We start from the raw sequence: 19233 nt of genomic DNA on the forward strand, positions 1-19233 counted from the left end.
GGCGTGGACGTTTCTCACATATTAACGACATTTTTTGTTAGTATATATTTATATATTTTCTTCCTGTCCGAAACATTGTTTCGTTTGACAGTTGAATATTTATCCTTAGCACGTTGTAGCTTCGAATGTTAAAAACTTTAAAATGCAGATTGTTTTAAAATCTTAAATATAAATATTGCAAGTTTGCTCCAAGTTACGGCATTTATTAAAGTGAAACAGGTCCAATATTTTAAATCCACTCGCGTGACATAATAATAATTTATAATAAAATAGCACTAGTAATATTAACAATTAAAAGCAGACTTATTATTTAATAATGTGCTTTAGGCACAAAAGTTTTTGCAGTAACTAACAATACTAGCTCAGCGAGTACATCACTAGAATTTTATAGTTACTCTTCAGAAGAAGGTATATGATTATATTAGCAAAGTTTATTTTTAGCGCCAATTATGAGACTATTTATATTATATGAATATGTAGATCGACGTCAAGATTTTTTGCACTCCAATAACAAGTATTTTCCTGCGGATATTGGATAGCTACCGATAATCCTGGAAATCCATTCTGCCATCGCAGAATGATAATGATTAAACCACAACGGTTTTAGTTTCTAACTTTGCCACAATAATATGCTAAGCATATTTTAGAATGAGTAGAGAGAATTAAAGATTCTTCAAGTTTTAGTGATGTTAGTATTTTAATGCATTTAAAAAGATCGCATAAATAATAATTATTATTTTATTTCAGGTAGTCAGGAGTAAATCAGTTTCAATTTTTCCTTTACCTTGTACCTCAGTATGGTTCGATTGATTTCAAGTATTTAAACATAAAGTTAACACCTGAAATTAAATAAGATAAGTTTGCAGTAAAATTTAAAATAAGGTAAGTTAAACAGTGCTAATAAATTTAGAGAATAAATAAATTATATCAAATAAATAAATTACGCAGATAAATTGAGCCTAGAGTCAGAAATAATTAAAAGGTGAGTTAAACTATCTACTAATTAGACTAGGCAGGCTTAAAGTACGTATTAGTTTTGAAGAACTGTTTGTTTTGATTGCCTAAGCAACATGAAAATCATTGCGATTTTAGCTATTTTAAACGGATTTCTTCCATACGTAAAAGCTTCTAATTTTATTTATTTGTTGAACAAGTCCTTTGACTATCCTTATAATATAATTACAATTTTATTATTAACAACATTTATTATTATTATTTTTATAATTTTCATAATTTGTTATTTTCAATGTCAACGCAAGAAATCTATTATTTATGACCATGAGTGTACCAATGAGTTACCGTTAAGCAAACTTAATAATGATCCACCGTCCATTGATCAGATTTACGACGATGTTGCACCGATTGTTGAAGTGGTACCATTAAAAACGAGTCACCCGCCAATTCCCCCACCCCTGCCTCAGGCCATTATTATTCAACCTAGGGTACAACAAGAAGTTCAAGATGTATCCAGAAATATTTTTGTCACTAAAGACGACAGTATAGATTTGCCGAAGAATATTGTATCCGTTAAAGATAGAGTTCAGAAATTTGCCGTAAGCAAGGGTCCTAATTTAGTTCAAAACAGCCTCAAAATGGAAAGTGAATTGCCTATTTCACCCTGTGTTCAGCCAGTTGTAAAAGTTAAAGATTTATTTGCGAATCAGTCACCAGTAACAGTCGAGAAAGTTTCAAATGTCACGTTAAAAGCAGAAAGTAAGTCAAATTCTCAGGTTCCCGAACCTGTTGTATCTTTCACAGATCATATTTTTTACGACTACACGTTCGCCTAGAATTTTTTATATTCATTACGATTCAAATTTTAAGTATAATTCATTTTTTAGGTTTGAGTATACTTTATGCAAGGTTTATTAGTCATTTATTTTTCTAACAACTTCCCAACTTTTGTTATTGTACGAGCACGGAAGTGTTCAAGTAAACACGCTGTCAAGCGCGACAAAGTTCTCTCTCCTTCCATCCCATCTATGACGTAATTTTAAAAGTCCTTGACTTCATTTAGATTCTCGCAGCTCTTACTAAACCTTGTTCGTAGTAAGTTAAAGTTTTGTAAACATTTACGCGTCATTCAACGTATCAGCGAATCATAGCGTTGCATTTTCTTCCTTCAATCTTTTGCCCGCTGCCCGAAGCAACGATTTTCCCCCTCCACCTCTCCGACGGCACCCCGAACGTACCCGAAGATGTCGACCGAACACGCCGGCAAGCGAGCCTACGATTTTCCTCGCTGTAGAGAAATTAGTTCAGTCCTTCCAAGCGACAACGAAAATGCAAACTTTGCACAACTTAGAATGTCTGGTGTCAGCGCATTTCATTCTCTGAGCGGAAGCTCTCCCGAGTACTTTGAGCACTGTGGAAGCTCAGAAACACTTACCATAGGCTTTGCATATTTTCTCGAACCAGTGGCGTTCGTTCATTGAAATTTTATGGGACCAGTTTAGCTAAGCATATAGCCATCAGGATTTGATTTTTACGATAGAACTTCATGTCAACAATGTTAGGGATAATTTGGTTACATAGATAAATCTAGCCGTAAAACGTCGCATTTATGCACTTCAGGTTAATCACGACCAATAATTTTACAAAGGAACAACAAGACGAATTTTTTTTGCGTTTTTCTCGCAAAATTTTCCCGTTTTTCATAGAGATATTTATAGTAAGTAAAATTTTTGGGAAATCGACGTACGTTTGGTTTAAATCTGGATAAAGTCAAACGAAATTTTGATAAAATCAGGGAAAATTTTACAAAAGGGCAATTTTTAGCACTTTATGCACATAGAGTAATCAAAATTATTAGCAACATGTCCAGGCTAAGCCTCGGTGATTGGCACAGGCATGTGCAGCAAAAGTCGCCACGGCATCGTTAGCCTTTCCAAATTTAAACAGTGTGGTTTACCACAAATGTTGAATTTGAGTATTTATTATTAGGAAATTTAGCTCACTTACCCAATTGGCACCTTATTTGACAATGCAGCAATAAATTCATTACTTCTTACTGATTAACTTCGTGTTAATTTTAGTACAGTAGGTAATAATTAGTAATTTGTATTTATATTCTAATATATTGCATAACTATTCTCGATCTATTTTGTTTGGACAAACCTAAGGGATTGACACACCATTCTTATATGAGTCAAGTATATTTTTACCGCGGCGGGTCTGTTTACACGACCAAGTGATTTGAGGTATACGGCGGACTCAAGAAGTTTTGAGTGGTTAAATTTCTTTTGTTTAAAGAAAATTTGGAACTGAGAAAGTTTTTATTATCTTTATTGTGTTTCAAATTTGAATTTCACCTTTTTAATTCCCTGATGCTATATTTTGTTACCACCTGGAGTTTCAACAAAAGTCAGAAGTAGCATTTACTGAATTTTTTTGTTTTACATTGCATATTAATGAACCACGGCAAATTGCACCAGCCTATTGTTTATTAGGAGGCCATTAGAGGCTTGCCAAAGCAACCTTTTAGCACTCTAATAGCTTGCTTTGCGCAACTCAAATTTTATATATTTATTCTAAGGGTTCACAACATAATAATTTATTTTATAAACAGACTTTAGAACATGCTTGCAACACTTACCTTTGTTTATTAATTCTACATTTTGTAATTTTGAAGTGAAGTCTATTACTGACAATAAATTATTTATCAGAACACGTAATGGTATTTTAATATCAGGTTCAGGTCAATTTATTGTTATTCAGAATTTAAATAATAATTTGAACACCCACAGATCAATTCAGATTAACGAAGGGCAATCTATATTTTTTAACTATCAGGATTTTTCTCAGATTATTGTAGACCAACAAATTTTACATACCAGAGTTTTAGCTTTTGAACAGGTAAAAATGAAAGAAATTGAATTATTACTTAGTATCCCCAAGAATTTATCTGATTTCACTATTCCCCAATGGACTCCGCTTGAACTTGCCTTAAAGCAACTCAATCAATCAATTAGTAAGGGCATCTCATTTCAGGAATTAGTTTTAAACCCTTTACCCATGTCTATATTAGTTTTTGTTATTTGGAATGTTTTACTAACCGCAACCCTAGGATATTATTTCTATAAGCATCATCAGCTTTCTAAACAGGTTCACTCAGAGCAGCTCAGTAATAATTAATAGTTTAAGGCAACACATTAATCATGGACATTAATGTTTTAATTACGGTTGTATATTTTAGTTAAATTTTCCTTATTTATTTTCAAAGAGTTATGGCAATTATTTAATTAATTTATTTTAATCATATTTTATTTTTTTGATGAGACAATTTAATTTAATTTTCAAGAAAAGGCAATGGAAATAAGATGGTATTGTGTGCATGCATGAACGTGAATTATATATTTCCTATCCTTCGCTATTTCCTTTCTTTGTCATAATTTTCCTTTTAACCTAACCTGTCTATACGGAGCACCATGGACAAAGCAATGCCTACACCAATTCTTGGCATTTCTATGAAGTTAATTACCATGCGGAGAGACTCGTCACCACCAATTTGAGGGAGACATGCAGACATTTTTAAGTACTATTTCAAGGAGAGACTCGTCACCACCAATTTGAGGGAGACATGCAGACATTTTTAAGTACTATTTCAAGGAGAGACTCGTCACCACCAATTTGAGGGAGACATGCAGACATTTCTAATTATTACTACACGGAGACTACCTTTTACAGGAAGGATGTAGTCAACCATACATTTCCCAGTATAGCGGACTATACACTATCAACGACACCTAGTGATGGAGCTAGATAAAATTTCCCTCCACACTGTTTGCAGTTCGAACAACAACTTTTCCCCATCTCCCAAGTTCTACGGGTAATTTTCTACATTTTTTACATTGCCCTACACTAATATAAGAAGAGAAGCAGCAAGAAGATATATCCCACACGCAGCAGTTTTGTTATAACAACAACTACAGTGGTTCTTTAACATATACACATGCATTATGGGAAAGAATAGTTTTTTCATAGCCCTTCTTCCCATGTTCAGTGCAGTACCATGCATGCTAGCCAGTTTGTACATGCATTATAATTCTTATTTCACTACAAGGAGGCGACAAGAGCAACTATGTCCATTAACTAGCGCTAACAACGATTAGTGTAATTTTTTTTAAGAAGAAATTTGCATTTTGGATAAACAAACAGACATGCAAGCAATAAAAGCACTTTCGAACATTCTAGAGAAATTAAAATACTACGGAATCCGCGGTCTATCAAATAAATTAATAGAATCCTATTTATCGAATAGAAAACAGAGCGTTGCAATAAATAGCTTATCCAATAATGGGACGCAAACAACATATTACTCCGAATTGAAAGATGTGGTTATTGGAATCCCCCAAGGATCGATACTAGGACCCCTATTGTTTCTATTGTTCATAAATAATCTTCCAGCAAATGTTGAAACTGCCCAAGTTACTCTTTTCGCTGATGATACTACTGCTTTAGTAGATTCTGTTAACAATGTAACTTTAATTAAAAAAACGGAAGAAGCTCTTACTGAACTACAAAGCTGGTTTTCAGCAAACAAACTTTCTATGAACAACGAAAAAACTAATATAATAAAATTTGGTGTATCTAGAGCCAAAAACTCTTCTATTAAGCAAGATAATTTCACAGTAGGGCATGCCGTTATAACAGCTACTAACAATACAAAATTTCTTGGAATATTTATAGACGAGTGTCTAAACTGGAAAGTTCACATAGATCATTTATGCAAGAGGCTAAACACCGTATGTTACCAATTAAGAACCTTAAAAAATAATTTCAATACAGTATGTATGCTAAATATCTATTTCTCAAACTTCGAAAGTATTTTGAGGTATGGTATCCAATTTTGGGGGAACTCGGCTCAATCGCAGAGGATTTTTAAAATTCAAAAAAGAGCATTGCGTATTTTGGCAAATGCACACAAAACTGATACATGTAAACCTCTTTTCAAAAAATTCCGTATATTAACACTTCCAAGTTTGTACATACTTGAAACACTTACTTTCATACACGAAACAAAATCGAACTATCCAAAGAACATAGACACCCACAATTACAATACCAGACAAAAAGATAACTTCCACATTCCCAAAGTGCGGCTAACTGCATACCAAACGGGACCTTTTTACTCAGGCATCCAGTTAAGTAAAGTAAAGTTCTCCCCTGTGCATAGCACCACGCCATGAAGGTGTATAGGGGGTGTGGGGGTAACGCCCCACACTTATACAATATATTACCAAAAAGTTACAAAAATTTTGAAAGATCCACAATCTTTAAAAGTAAAGTGAAAAAATTGTTATTGGAATACACATTATATTCAGTTCAAGAATTTCAAGAATTAAATAACTTTATAAAATAAATGTAGATTGTATACACTATATAATATGTACTTTTACAGCACTAGTTCACTTCAAAAAATAATTTGTCAATGTATGTTTTACTATTATATTATGTTATATTATAAAAAATTCTGCCAAATTGATGTATAGATATATATTATGTGCGATGTTCAACATGTTGTATTTTGTAATGTACATGCACCAATGCCCCTCAGGGGTACTTTCGGTGTGAAAATTGCTCAATAAACTCAAACTCAATAAACTCAAACTAACATGACTCATCAGCTTGCAGTTTAAAAATACCTTACAGCTCAGTAGTAAGTGCATTGTAAGCTGACATTGTATGCTCTTGATATTTCCTTGGCAAATTCCATTCCCTATCCACTAGGGATGGCCAGATCCAGATCCTGGCGGATCCGAAATCCAGATCCGGTTGTTGGTTCCGGATCCGTTTTGCCATCCCACATGAGCGCTTCTTTGGAAAGTAAGAATGTGTTTATAACATATTGTTACCTGCTTTTATATATATATATATATATATATACAAATAATGAAGGAGACAGTAAACACTTACCACACGAATAGAAATAATTCAATATTTCGCGATTGGAGTCGCATCATATATATATATATATATATATATGTGCCCGTGTGCGATTTGTAATTAATACACTTACAAGGGAGGTCTAAGTCTCCCCCTCCAATTTCCATGAAACATTGGTAGGTGTATAGAGGGCCCCAATGGAAAAAATACGTGTTTTTGTGTGTCAGCTAAAAAAACGGTTTTAGGGGGCAAAACCCCCCTAAAATGTCAAGATGACGACAAATTGACGCGGGGATCTGACCCCTGTGTCCCACTCCGATTTCCATGAAATTTGGCAGGTGTATGGAGGGCCCCAAAGGAAGAAGTACGTGTTTCAGCTAAAAAATGGTTTTAGGAGGCAACCCCCCCCCCCCTTAAATGTTAAGATGAGGAGAAAATGAAGTGGGGATCTGACCCCGAAACCTCGTAAATATGGCATCGGAAGAAACAGGGGGCATAGGGTGCCTCTATGCACCTGCCAAATTTAATGGAAATCGGAGGGGGACACAGGGATCAAATGCCCACTTAAATTCGTCCTCATTTTTACATTTGAGGGGGGGGGTTGCCCCCTAACACAGTTTTTTTTAGCCGAAACAAAAAAATCACGTATTTCTTCCTTTGGGTCCCTTTATACACCTGCCAAGTTTCATGGAAATCGGAGGGAGACACAGGGGTAAAATGCCCACTTAAATTTGTCCCATTTTGATATTTGAGGTGGGTTTGGCCCCTAAAACAGTTTTTTAGCCGAAACAAAGAAAAAAAACGTATTTCTTCTTTCAGACCCGTTTATACACCTGCCAAGTTTCATGGAAATCGGAGGGGGACACAGGGGTCAGATCCTCACTTCAATTTGTCATCACCTTGACATTTGAGGGGGTTTTGCCCCCTAAAACAGTTTTTTAGCTGAAACAAAAAAAAACACGTATGTCTTCCTTTGGGCCCCTCTATACACCTGCCAAGTATCATGGAAATCGAAGGGGGAAACAGGGGTCAAATGCCCACTTAAATTTGTCCTCATCTTGACATTTGAGGTGTGTTGCACCCTAGAACAGTTTTTTAGCCGAAACAAAAAAAGCACGTATTTCTTCCTTTGGGCCCATCTATACACCTGCCAAGTTTCATGGAAATTGGAGGGGGACACAGGGGTCAAATGCCGACTTAAATTTGTCCTCATCTTGACATTTGAGGGGGAGGGTTGCCCCCTAGAACAGTTTTTTAACCGAAACAAAAAACACGTATTTCTTCCTTTTGGGCTCCTCTATATACCTGCGAAGTTTCATGGAAATCGGTGGGGGACACTTAGATAACCTCCCTTGTTAGTCTTACACTTTGTAATTATATAACGCTGCATATATTATAATGTTTTATTTTAATTTTTAAAACTGTAACTGTAGAACAATTGTATAATTTTTGTATAACATTTTTATCTTGTTAAATATGTTAAAGGTTTCATCCTGGAATGGAATGTCTCACATTTATGTGTGTTTCCATTTCCAATACATTCGAATGAATACATATTCGTTTCAATGACATTTACAAAATCACCTCTGACATTTTATGTTAAACAAGTAAGATTATTCTTGTGCACGAGTGTGTTAGCCGATGCGTAGCAAATTATTTTAGGAACAACACTTGAAAAAAAATCTTGAAGGACTAACTAATGAAAAATTTATTTGTAATCGAAGATCATAATACCTTTTAAGGTGTGGTAATATTATAATGAGATTGAGATACGAAACTCTCGGATCTGGAACTTTCGGATCCGGATCCAGATCCACACCTGAAACTTTTGGATCCGGATCCGGGATTTTCGGATCCGGATCCGTTTGGCCATCCCTACTCTCCACCCCCTTCTACTCCATGCAAAGTTGAAATTCAAAGTTAAAAACCTTAGGGCATTTATTAAATACAAAATGTAACATAACTTCCACGTGTTCCAGATTTTATGAGTTGATTCTGAGAAGTTGTACTTCGTTGCAAGCAATTCGTTCTCATGAAAAGTATGTCTCGAAGAGTAGGGAAGTGGAATGGAATAAGACATTGCATTATAAGTTCATTGTTTGTTTCTTAGACAAATGAATCTGACTAACTTGATTTGTTAATAGGAGTTTTTATTCCTTTACGGCTGTTCATAAGTTTGTAGGAAAATACTATTTCATTGACAGTTGTTATATTAAAATTTTTTCATACTTATCTTACGCATGGTTGGAATTTACACCAAGTTGGTTTTAAACATGACTTCATTAATGTTATTATGAATTAGGGATGGGCTCCAACACATATTCTCAATCTCAGCCATTTTGGAGGTGATGTGATCAGCACCACACACTGGCCACCTTTATCCTATGAGGCTGGGTGAGCCCCAGAGCCACTTTGTGTGGCTGGAAAAATTCCGACCTTAGATCATATACCTGGGTCTCCTGCATGGCAGTCAGATGCTCTACCAACTAAACCACTGTGGTTCTAATTCCATGTTACAAAAAAATATTTACCAGGAACCAACAAAGCATCAACAACGGATTGTTTGTTGCCAAATGCCCATATAGACTAATAAAAGCACATCTATGTGTAGACGCTCTGAAAAAAAGGACCACTATTAGAGAGTCTATATATAGATCCGGCACAGGTAATGGGTTAAATACATTATCTTCTTACAGGAATTGTTTACATACCAGATCACGTTTTCTTTCCTCCTCCTTCTCCAGTAATTTCAGGTTCATATGCGAATGTTCCTGCTGCGTTTCTAACAACAGTGTCTGCATTTCCTGCAGCTGATCTTCAAGCGATTGTTTCTCCTGATTTCAACATAAGATACATTAAAAAATATCAAAAAAGCAATAAATATATTATTTTTATTGCATTCATAGCAAAATTTGGTCATAAAGTATGCAGAAATAAATACTGGTACTTACTGGAGATCAGATAAATATTTCCACAATAAAATTACGAATACACAGAAATTTACAAATATAATTGTTTAAAAATTCTCTGAATGTTAGTGACAATGGTTCTACATTAGCATTCAATGTTCACTGGACTTTATCCACTGTCTATTGATATTACCTATACTTATAACACTACATTTCAAGAGAGCATCTCTTCTCTCGTCTTCAGGTGAACTAATTTATTTTTGCTGATGGTGGGGATCGAGCCTGCGACAGACCTGTAGTTTTACTATAAATCTGGTGTGTTAACCAACTACTCCACAGTGCACCCACTCCCCAACTTCTGTACTAATTTTTGCTACTATTTCTAATTCCTGAAGAGAGAGGATCACATTTCCTTCAATTCTACATATTTGTTTCAAGAACTCAGCACAAATAAACATCACACGCTCAAATTTCTCCCATTGGGTCATTCCATGCCAAATCATCCCAGCTTCCAAACCAACCGTAAGCGGGCGGACAAAAATAACATAGTTTGTTACATATTTGCTGTTGTTTGTGTCAGAGACCAACTTTTACTCTAATTCCAAAATTAAAGTAAATAGTTGTTTTTTTCTTGTACGTATTGCTTGCATTGTAGAGTTATTTCTAGTGTCAAACTAAAAAGAAATGATGAAGGGAGCGTGTGTTCTCCCAAAACGTCACAACGAAAAACTTGCAATAACCGTAGACTACAAGAGAAATAATTAAAGTAAATAACTGGAGCTTTCTAATTCAATTAAGATTTAAGGTAGCTTTAACCTTTAAACAGTCGAGCCGGTTTTCGAAAGTAACCCCTCTCTCGCTGTGGCCTTTGCGTGCGATTTTTAAATTTTTACACTTATTCAGAAAAATGTTATATCTCTTGAGACTATTTGAGCAATCTACTTTGGATAACTTTTGTTTGAAAGCAAAAACATCGAAGCACACGACCGTGTACAATTCAGAAAGCCCAAGTGAGAAAAACAGGGTGGGGGGGGGGCAAGTCCCCAAATTTCAATGAAAAAAATATCTGGCGTTCGACCCCTCTTCCCCCGTTATTTTGGAAAAATGGCGCAAACGTTTGCATTGTTTTCAACGAGTAGACCTTTTGCAACAAAGTGAAACTTGTTTCAAGTCCCTAGTCCTCACACAGGCTGAAATATGACACAATATGTACAATCCTGCATTTTGGCAAAAAATGACTAATTTGCACATTAATCTTCTCCCGTTATTTTGGAAAAAGGGTGCAAACTTTTGCATTGTTTTCAAAGAATAGACCTTTTGCAACAAAGGGAAACTTCATTCAAGTCTCTAGTCCTCATACAGGCTGAAATATGATGCAATATGTACAATCCTGAATTTTGGCTAAAAATAGCTAATTTGCATATTAGAGAAAGGGGGGTAGGTTTTCTTCCACATAACATTCAAAGTCTTATCTCAACATCTGTCAGCGTTTACAACCTCAGATACAAGTATGAAGGTCCTAAAAGCACGTGAATGTTGTAATCGGCACCATGGGTCATATATGACCCATTGGCTGTTTAAAGATTAACAGAAACCATAATTTATCAAATTTTCTGCTCTTTAATTTTGGTTATCTTCATTTTTAGTGTACAATTCATCATTTTTAACATACTTTTTTTTTTTAATATTTTCAAAGTGAAATATTGGTGCAATTTGTTCAAGATGGTGGCAAACCTACAGGTCACAGATTCTCCACACTTCTTTACTATAGAGGAAGTTAGTTTCATTTCTGTTGCAATTAGTTCCTCAGATGACATCACTTTACTAGACTATAAGGTGTTTCACTCAATGCAGAATTGAACCACTGAAAATCTGAGATGGTCGGGTTGAAAAGTTAATATTTTTGTGATGATTTGGCATGGAATGACCCCATTAAATTGTAGATCAATTTTTTTATAAGAATATAATAATTGACATTTTTATAAAATACACTGAGAGAGCCACAATATTCACACATGATGGTCTGATATATATGTAAAATAGATGGGATACATTATATGGGATACACAGATTGATGCGTAGATTATTAGACGTAAAATTACATGACTGTTAAAAATGCCTTAAAAGCTTGGCAATACTTCTAGAGGAGCTGCGTTTGCATCCAACCTACATGGCTGAGTAACTGCTGTTACGTGCACGTGTTACACTCCTTCCAATGAGAACTCTATCGTTTCCAATGCAGCGTGAGTCACTTCCGGCGTGACATGGAATTTCACAGACTCGTCATCGTTTAAACATTTTGATCCATTTTTCATCCAAGTTGCCGTCGTCCCTATATAATTTTTTCCCCCTGTCTATACAAATGCATTCTGCCTCATGAAAGTTTCTATCGGGTAAAAAAAAAAAGGTAAAGTGTTCCCCTGTGCTTAGCACCACGCCATGAAGGCGTATAGGGTTGTCTAAAAACTCTCTTTACCACTTATCTTTTTCTAATTTTAAGTTTCTTTTCTATAACATGCTCCGATAACCCTGTTTTCGGTACTAGTTCCTTTATGTCCTTGTCATGCTCATCCCAGCGTATTCCCATGTTCCTACCAGTTTGTCCTATGTATTCTTTATTACATGAACATGTTATCCTATATATGCCCTTCTCATTCCTGTCCTTCCATCCTTTTTGTATTCTGTAAAATACTTCTCAATATTTCGGGGTGCTCTCATTCCCCCTTTTAATCTGAAGTCTTTTCGGATTCTGTCAAACTTTTCTGACATCCCTTTTACATACGGAATCCCCACATACTTGTATTCTTCATCCCCTTTTTCTTTGATTTCGCTTTCTTCATTTCTATGTCCGTCTCTATTCAAAATTTTGTGGGCCCCCTTCTTTATTCTTCTCATTTCCTCGGTTTTATAACCATTTTTCAATCCCACCTTCATTATCCAATTATCTTCTTTCTCCCTTTCTTCCCTACAGTTACAAAGTCTACCAGCTCGTATGTAAAAATTCATAAAAAGATTATTCTTAATTTTGCTTGCATGTTCAGAATCTTTGTGTATATATCTATCCCCTGCCAATACTTTGTGATAAACCCCTGTTATAACTCCATCTTTAACTCGTTCGATCCTGAAATCCAAAAAGTTAATTACACCATCTTTCTTCTTCCCACTTGTGAATTTTATTCTACTATCCTGTTCTCCCAGAATTTCAAAAGTACGATCCAAAATTTATTTTTTCCCGATTATCGAAATGTCATCAAAGTACCTACGAAAGTATTTAATATCATTATTAACTTCATCTAATGCATCCTTCTCAATAAAATATAAGAATATACTGGAAACTATTCCTGACACAAGGTTACCCATAGCTAATTCTTCTTTCTGTCTGTATATTTTCTCATTAAAACTGAAACAATTGTACCCCGAAACAAGTTGGATAAGGTGATTGATGTTGTTAAGGTCTGGGAGTTTGTAAGATGGTTCCAACTTGTTCCAACTTCTCAATTTATTTTCTTTATTTCAGGAAAAAAAATCACTCAATTTTGAACATTTTCCATCCAGAAATTGCAATTTTTTCCATCCCAAATGCAGCGTTTAAAAACATTTCCCATGCCAGACCCGACCAAAACTTTTTGTCTGGCACAGCCTGGGTTCAAAATGGAAATTTGCTCAAACGGAACGTTTTACTTTCGTTATCATGCTTTTGTCCGTTTTTATCTCCGATTACGAAAGTGATGAGATGGAACGATAAGTGTTCCAGTTATTCTTGAAACCAGAACGCCGTTCCGGTCAGCTCTGGTCCATTTCGGGGCCTAACAGACCCTCCTCCCCCCACCTCCATGAGGTAAATTAGGATTAAGAGTAATAATTGAAAATGTTGTGCGATTTTTTTGCGGTGTCCTCTTCTTTTTGGGCTTTGTCCTCTTCTTTCGCCATGCACTGTTCTCTTTTTTGAATGTATGTGTCTGGTCACCCTATACATACTATACATACTACATTTTTTCATTCACTTCGGTCTATTGAGAGGGATACAGGGGGAGTGCTATGTCAATTTTTTTTTTTTAAAAATAAACTTTCCTCTTTGGGAGGTACAATATATACATTTTACTTCTGCTAAAAGACCTGTGTTTAAGAACAAAAACAAAATATTTTTGTTCTTCGCGGCATGCTTGAAAAGGTGGTGGCTAAAATTGGAATACACACGAGCTTGGTTCCAGACGATAAAGGTTAATGAAAAAACTGGTAAAAAAAACAATATATTGCCAATGAAAATTTATAATTTTTCTGAACTATTTTGAGTTATAAATACGGAGAAACTAGTACTCAGTTTTATCTGCGAAGCTGTTTTTTCTTCTTTTTCGATTAATTTCAGTGGCCACTGCCACTGAACACTCCACAGCAAGTTCCAACGAGGATGGTAGCAGTGGCCACTAAAATTAATCGAAAAAGAAGACAAAACAGCTTCCCGGATAAAAGTAAGTACTAGTTTCTCCGTATTTATATACTACTGCGTCTCTCTTTTCCCAATTATGAATATTTTGAGTTGTTACAAATATTGGTATCAGTTGTAATCAGTACCAATATTGGTTCAAAGTGGTATCAGGTCTGCCCCAGTTACATAAGTTAAAAGAGGAAGGTTGGGGATTGCCAACACACTGAAGAATGCCCCATCATTGGTAATCTCTTGGGAAAACATTGAGGGGAAGGTCCTGAAAACTGAATCACTGGGAAGCATAGATGCAGAATTTACAAAATCAAGTTGTACTTACCATAAAAAATCTCTCTTGAATAGATCGAGTTTCTTCTTTGTACTTTCTTTCCATTTCGCTCCTTTCTTGAGCTATTTTCTGCTGCTCGATGTTCCCTTTCTTCAGCTCCTCCTCCAAACTTTTCTTCTCTTCCTGATGCCGCGTCTCCAAGCTTTCAATCTCACTTTTCAGCCGTTCTTCCACAGCGAGTTTCTCTGCACTAAGCCTCTTCTGAAGCTGTTCACTAGCATGCAACTTCTCCTGCAAACGTCTCCTCTCTTCCTCTAATTTCTTCTCGAACTCCTCCCTCTCTGTCTGAAGCTTGGAGGTAAGTTCCTTGTTCTCCATCGTGAGTTGCTCTTCGATCTTTTTCCTTTCGGCTATCTTATCCTGCAACTTCCGAATATCTTCGTCCATTTTCCTCTTGAGTTCTTCCTTTTCCTCGCAAAGGCGAACTTCCAGTTCCAGCTTCTCGTCCTGCAGCTGCATCCACTGAGCCTCACTCGTGACCCTCCTCTGCTCCAGCTGCTCTCGTTCGCTCTCAAATTTCCGCTCGAGGTCCCTGAGCTGTTCGCCCAAGATGTTCTTCAGGGTGATCTCTTTCTCCATCATCTTCGACTGTTCTCTCTGCGTCTCTCGTATCCGTTCCTGCAGTGCCGACTTCTCTTCACTCAACTTATTCTCGAACACCTCTTTCTTTATACTTAGGCTTCTTTCTAGTTTCATCATCTGATCATTGACAGAAACAACGCCATTGTGATGAGATAACCTAAGGAAAAAAAATACTGGTTCAGCAAACAAAGAGTAAATGAAGAGGAAAGTACATTTATTTTGGCTATTCTAAGTTATCTTTCTACTATACAGCTTGCCACATATGATGACCAATGCATATGCAGGCAGAAGCAGAAACACTTAAGACAGGCCAACAATGTTGCCAGAATTCTTGGTGGTCACCTCTTCACTAGGGAACAAGTAAAAACAACCAAAAAAGGCATTTATAGGCACTATAAAAACACATCTGATCTAATAAAATTAAGTAAAGTTTTGTTATATTTAAAAGGGGTCCTACTTCATGTAAATAAGAAAATGAATCAATCTGAAAATTATTGTTTTTAACTGCATTAACATTTAAATGTTTACGAATCCATATAATTTGCATATTTACAACAAAAATTACTCTCATCTGTAGCCCATATGCTTCACTGACCAATGAAGTCAAAATTAACTTCAAAACAACAATGCTATGCACGGGAAAACTAAAAAATATTCAATAAAAAGCCAGCATAGACAGAAGATAACAGAGTTTGATACTGCGCGCTGTTTATGACAATTACTAAAAAACCTATTGGACCAAATATGACACTACAATAGAAGTTAAAGGTTAAATTCGTTTCATGTTGTTTCAAGCCTAATGCTATATTTTTAGTATGCCTACAAATGCCGTTTTTGGTACTTTTTACTTGTTCCCACTTTGTTTCGTAGAAGGAAAACTCTTGTTTTGTGAATATCCTTTCGATAAAGCATACAAGGTGTGGCAAAAAAAGTAATGAGGCTGGCAACACTGTGCACGAATCGACGATGCTGCTGCCTTCCCTTTCACAAGGCAGTTAGGTTAACCCCTGCCCTTGTAGAAGTTGAATTTGCTACAATTCTTACGTGATTGTCGAGAGCATCTGAGGTGAAGTTGTGTTTGTGAGATGACTTATGAAAATGGACTGGCAAAAAGTTTGAGCAACGTTTTGCCATCAAATTTTGTGTAAGGCTTGGCAAATCTGCTACTGTGGCTTATAAAAAGTTTCAAAGGCCTTATGGAGAACATTCTCTATCCAGGGCACAAGTCCTTTTTAGAAGGCCGAGAACAAGTGGAAGTCGAACCTCGTGCAGGAAGACCTTCAACCTCAAAAACGGACGACAACGTGGAAAGAGTGAGGTCTCTTGTTAGGTCAGATTGTCGATTGATGTCAAGAATGATCAGTAGTGAGAAATTTGAACCGGTTTACTGTCCATCAAATTTTAGCACTTGGATGCTGTACGACAATGACCTATGTCACATGGCAGTATCCATCGATGAATTTTTGGCAGAAAAAAGCATTCCTGTGGTTCCTCAGGCCCCGTATTCGCAGACTCAGTCTCTGCAACTCCTTTTTATTCCCCCAGGCTCAAAAACCACTTTGAAAGTGCACCATTTGGGTACTTTGGCTAATATCCAGAAGAGCGTAACCGATGACTTCAAGGGTATTCCAGCAGAAGCCTTCCAGCACTGCTACGAACAATGGAAACAATGCATCAGTCGCTGTGTAGCTGCCCAAGGGAACTATTTTGAAGGGGATAACCTTGATTTGTAAAAAGAATAATATTTACTGTTAAAAGAAAATCGGTCTCGTTACTTTTCTGCCACACCTCGTAATTTACACATGCCATCATTTCACTAAGTAATTAAGTCCAGTTTTGGCATGTACGTACTTTAGCTTTCCCATTATGTGGCTTCATCAGGAGATAAGAATAGTCAAAGTTTAGAACATGGGGAGGTGAGTGTAAGACAAGAATTGTCAAAGTTACTAGCCCGAGATGAAGTAGGAAGGAGTGACAGACCACTGCATTGTCTTTTACCATTTTAACCTTTTTAACCCAACTTACCTCCCCATGTTTTAAACTTTGACTATTCTTGTCTTATCTCCTGATGAAGCCACATGATGTGGTGAAAGCTAGAGGAAAACAGTAAGTACATGCCGAAACTGGACTTCATTACTTAGTGAATATCCTTTCATCAATTTAATCTAACCCACATTCATTATAATGGTCGTGGTTAGCCAAAAGTACCAGAAAAGTAGAGCAAAAACAAGTTAACAAATACACTACTGGTTCACAGTCATCCATTCAGTGCCTCTTTGGTATATTTACATTTTTTAGTACATATTTACCTGTTCTTGTACGTGTTTTTAGGTCATCTACAGCTGCTCCCTACTGACCTAATCACAACGAGGATGATGACAGGACAAATACAATGACAATGTCTTACCCAAAATTTGAACCTGAGACCTAAGGATGACAACTTTGCCATCAAGAGAGGTTCTTGAGAAGAAATAATCTTACCTAGCGTCCGAGTCCAATTTCATTTTTTTAGCAGCAGGTTCATGGCAAGCAGGGTCAAGAAACTTATATATGAAAACATCCTTCGGCCCAAACTGAACAGTGTCGCCATCGTTCAATAACACAGGCACCTCCTTTCCTACACATTTCCCATTTATACTTGTGCCAAACTGACTCTACAAAAAATTAAGTAAATAATATGACTTCAACATATGAAATAGTTCAATGAACAAATAATGTCATGGATTTAGACATAAATTTTACATTTAGTTTATCATGTAATACTCATATCAAATTATCATAAAAGAAAAATGAAACTTGCAGGTTTTATTAGAACAATTTTCTTTACATATTTTTTTTGGTTTCCACTTAAAAAAAGAAAATAACAGAATAACAATGACAGTGATAATGAAATGTCCTCTTTCTGTCCTAGCCAGTATGGCATATGACTGGCACGCGAGAGACCCAGGTTCAGAGGAGTGGGTCATCTCAGACCGGAAATCTCTTTGTTCCTATGAATAACTCTTCTTTAGTCTTCCACTCTTCTCTCTTCATGTCGTAGAGAGAGAAGAAATGGAAGAGGAGAGGAGAAAATGAAGAAAAGAGAGTGAGAAAGATGAAGAGGAAAGAAAAAGAAAGACCGGGAAAGGGAAAAAAGGTTCTATTCCCTCTCTATTAATATTTTTTTGAAGGTAAAGTACAGAAAGAGATGGAGAGAAACAAGAAGAGAAAGAAAGGACTCTTCTCTTCTTTACTTCCTTCTTCTTCCTCTTGCCATGGCACAATCTTCGCTTCTTCTCTTCCTCAAACCTGACCTGCCTAACATATTCTTTGGGAAGATTCTCTCCCTGGGCCACCCCTGAGTTGAATCACCCCAAATTAGAGAGGGAGGGAAATTCAACAATATCTCTCTAATAAAAGAGAAGAAAACAGGATTACTTTTTACCCCTTCTTTCTTTTTTGGAGGAGACTTCGGGACAGGGTTGCTGGTGGCAAAAATGGGGGAAAAAAAGGAAGTTGGGAGTTCAAACGATGACCATGACAAGATTGGAACACCGTGGAAAGAGAGGAGTGGTGCAAGAGAAGAAAAATATTGAAAGGCTGGACTTCTATGCCAACCCAATAAGAGGCAGGGAACTGAGAAGGATGATGATATGGAATAAAATATAAACTTTTTTAAAATGAAAATAAACTCAATATGGGTCACACTTAAACAACATTTTTTTATCCAAATTGTAAAACACCAGAATAAATAAGGAAACTTTGAATCTTTTTTCCACCCACAAAAACCACTTTCATCTAAAGAGTAGAGCAGTGAAAAAAAAGGGCCTACATTTTAGATAATATCTTATTTGTAACTACTATCACTTGATCTTCTGCGAAGAGTCATTTTAATTTTTCTTGTATGTATGTATTGCATTGTTGAATTATTCCTCTTGTAGTTTACAGGTGTATGCATTTAAATTAGGGGTGAGCTGTGATACCACTTTAAACCAATACCAACGCAGATACTCGAAAATTGTAAAAATTAAGTTACTCAAAATATTCATCAACAATAGTGTGTAAGTATTCCACTATAATTATATGTCTCAATTGACCAAGATATT

At 36.1% G+C, this 19233-nt stretch overlaps 1 protein-coding gene across 2 annotated transcripts in view; it reads right to left on the reverse strand.

Moving 5' to 3' along the window:
- LOC145989680 (uncharacterized) overlaps positions 1-19233 on the reverse strand; it is a 75913-nt gene that overhangs the window by 49292 nt on the left and 7388 nt on the right. For both annotated transcript variants that reach the window (XM_083124893.1, XM_083124894.1), the window contains exons 3-5: positions 17630-17802; positions 14558-15305; positions 9597-9719 (exon numbers count right to left, since the gene is read on the reverse strand). In XM_083124893.1, the coding sequence (XP_082981019.1) occupies positions 9597-9719; positions 14558-15305; positions 17630-17802 (1044 nt within the window). The remainder of the gene's footprint in view (positions 1-9596; positions 9720-14557; positions 15306-17629; positions 17803-19233) is intronic.

The sequence above is a fragment of the Lepisma saccharinum genome, chromosome 7 (assembly GCF_977018435.1).
Source record: "Lepisma saccharinum chromosome 7, izLepSacc3.1, whole genome shotgun sequence".
Lineage (NCBI taxonomy): Eukaryota > Metazoa > Arthropoda > Insecta > Zygentoma > Lepismatidae > Lepisma > Lepisma saccharinum.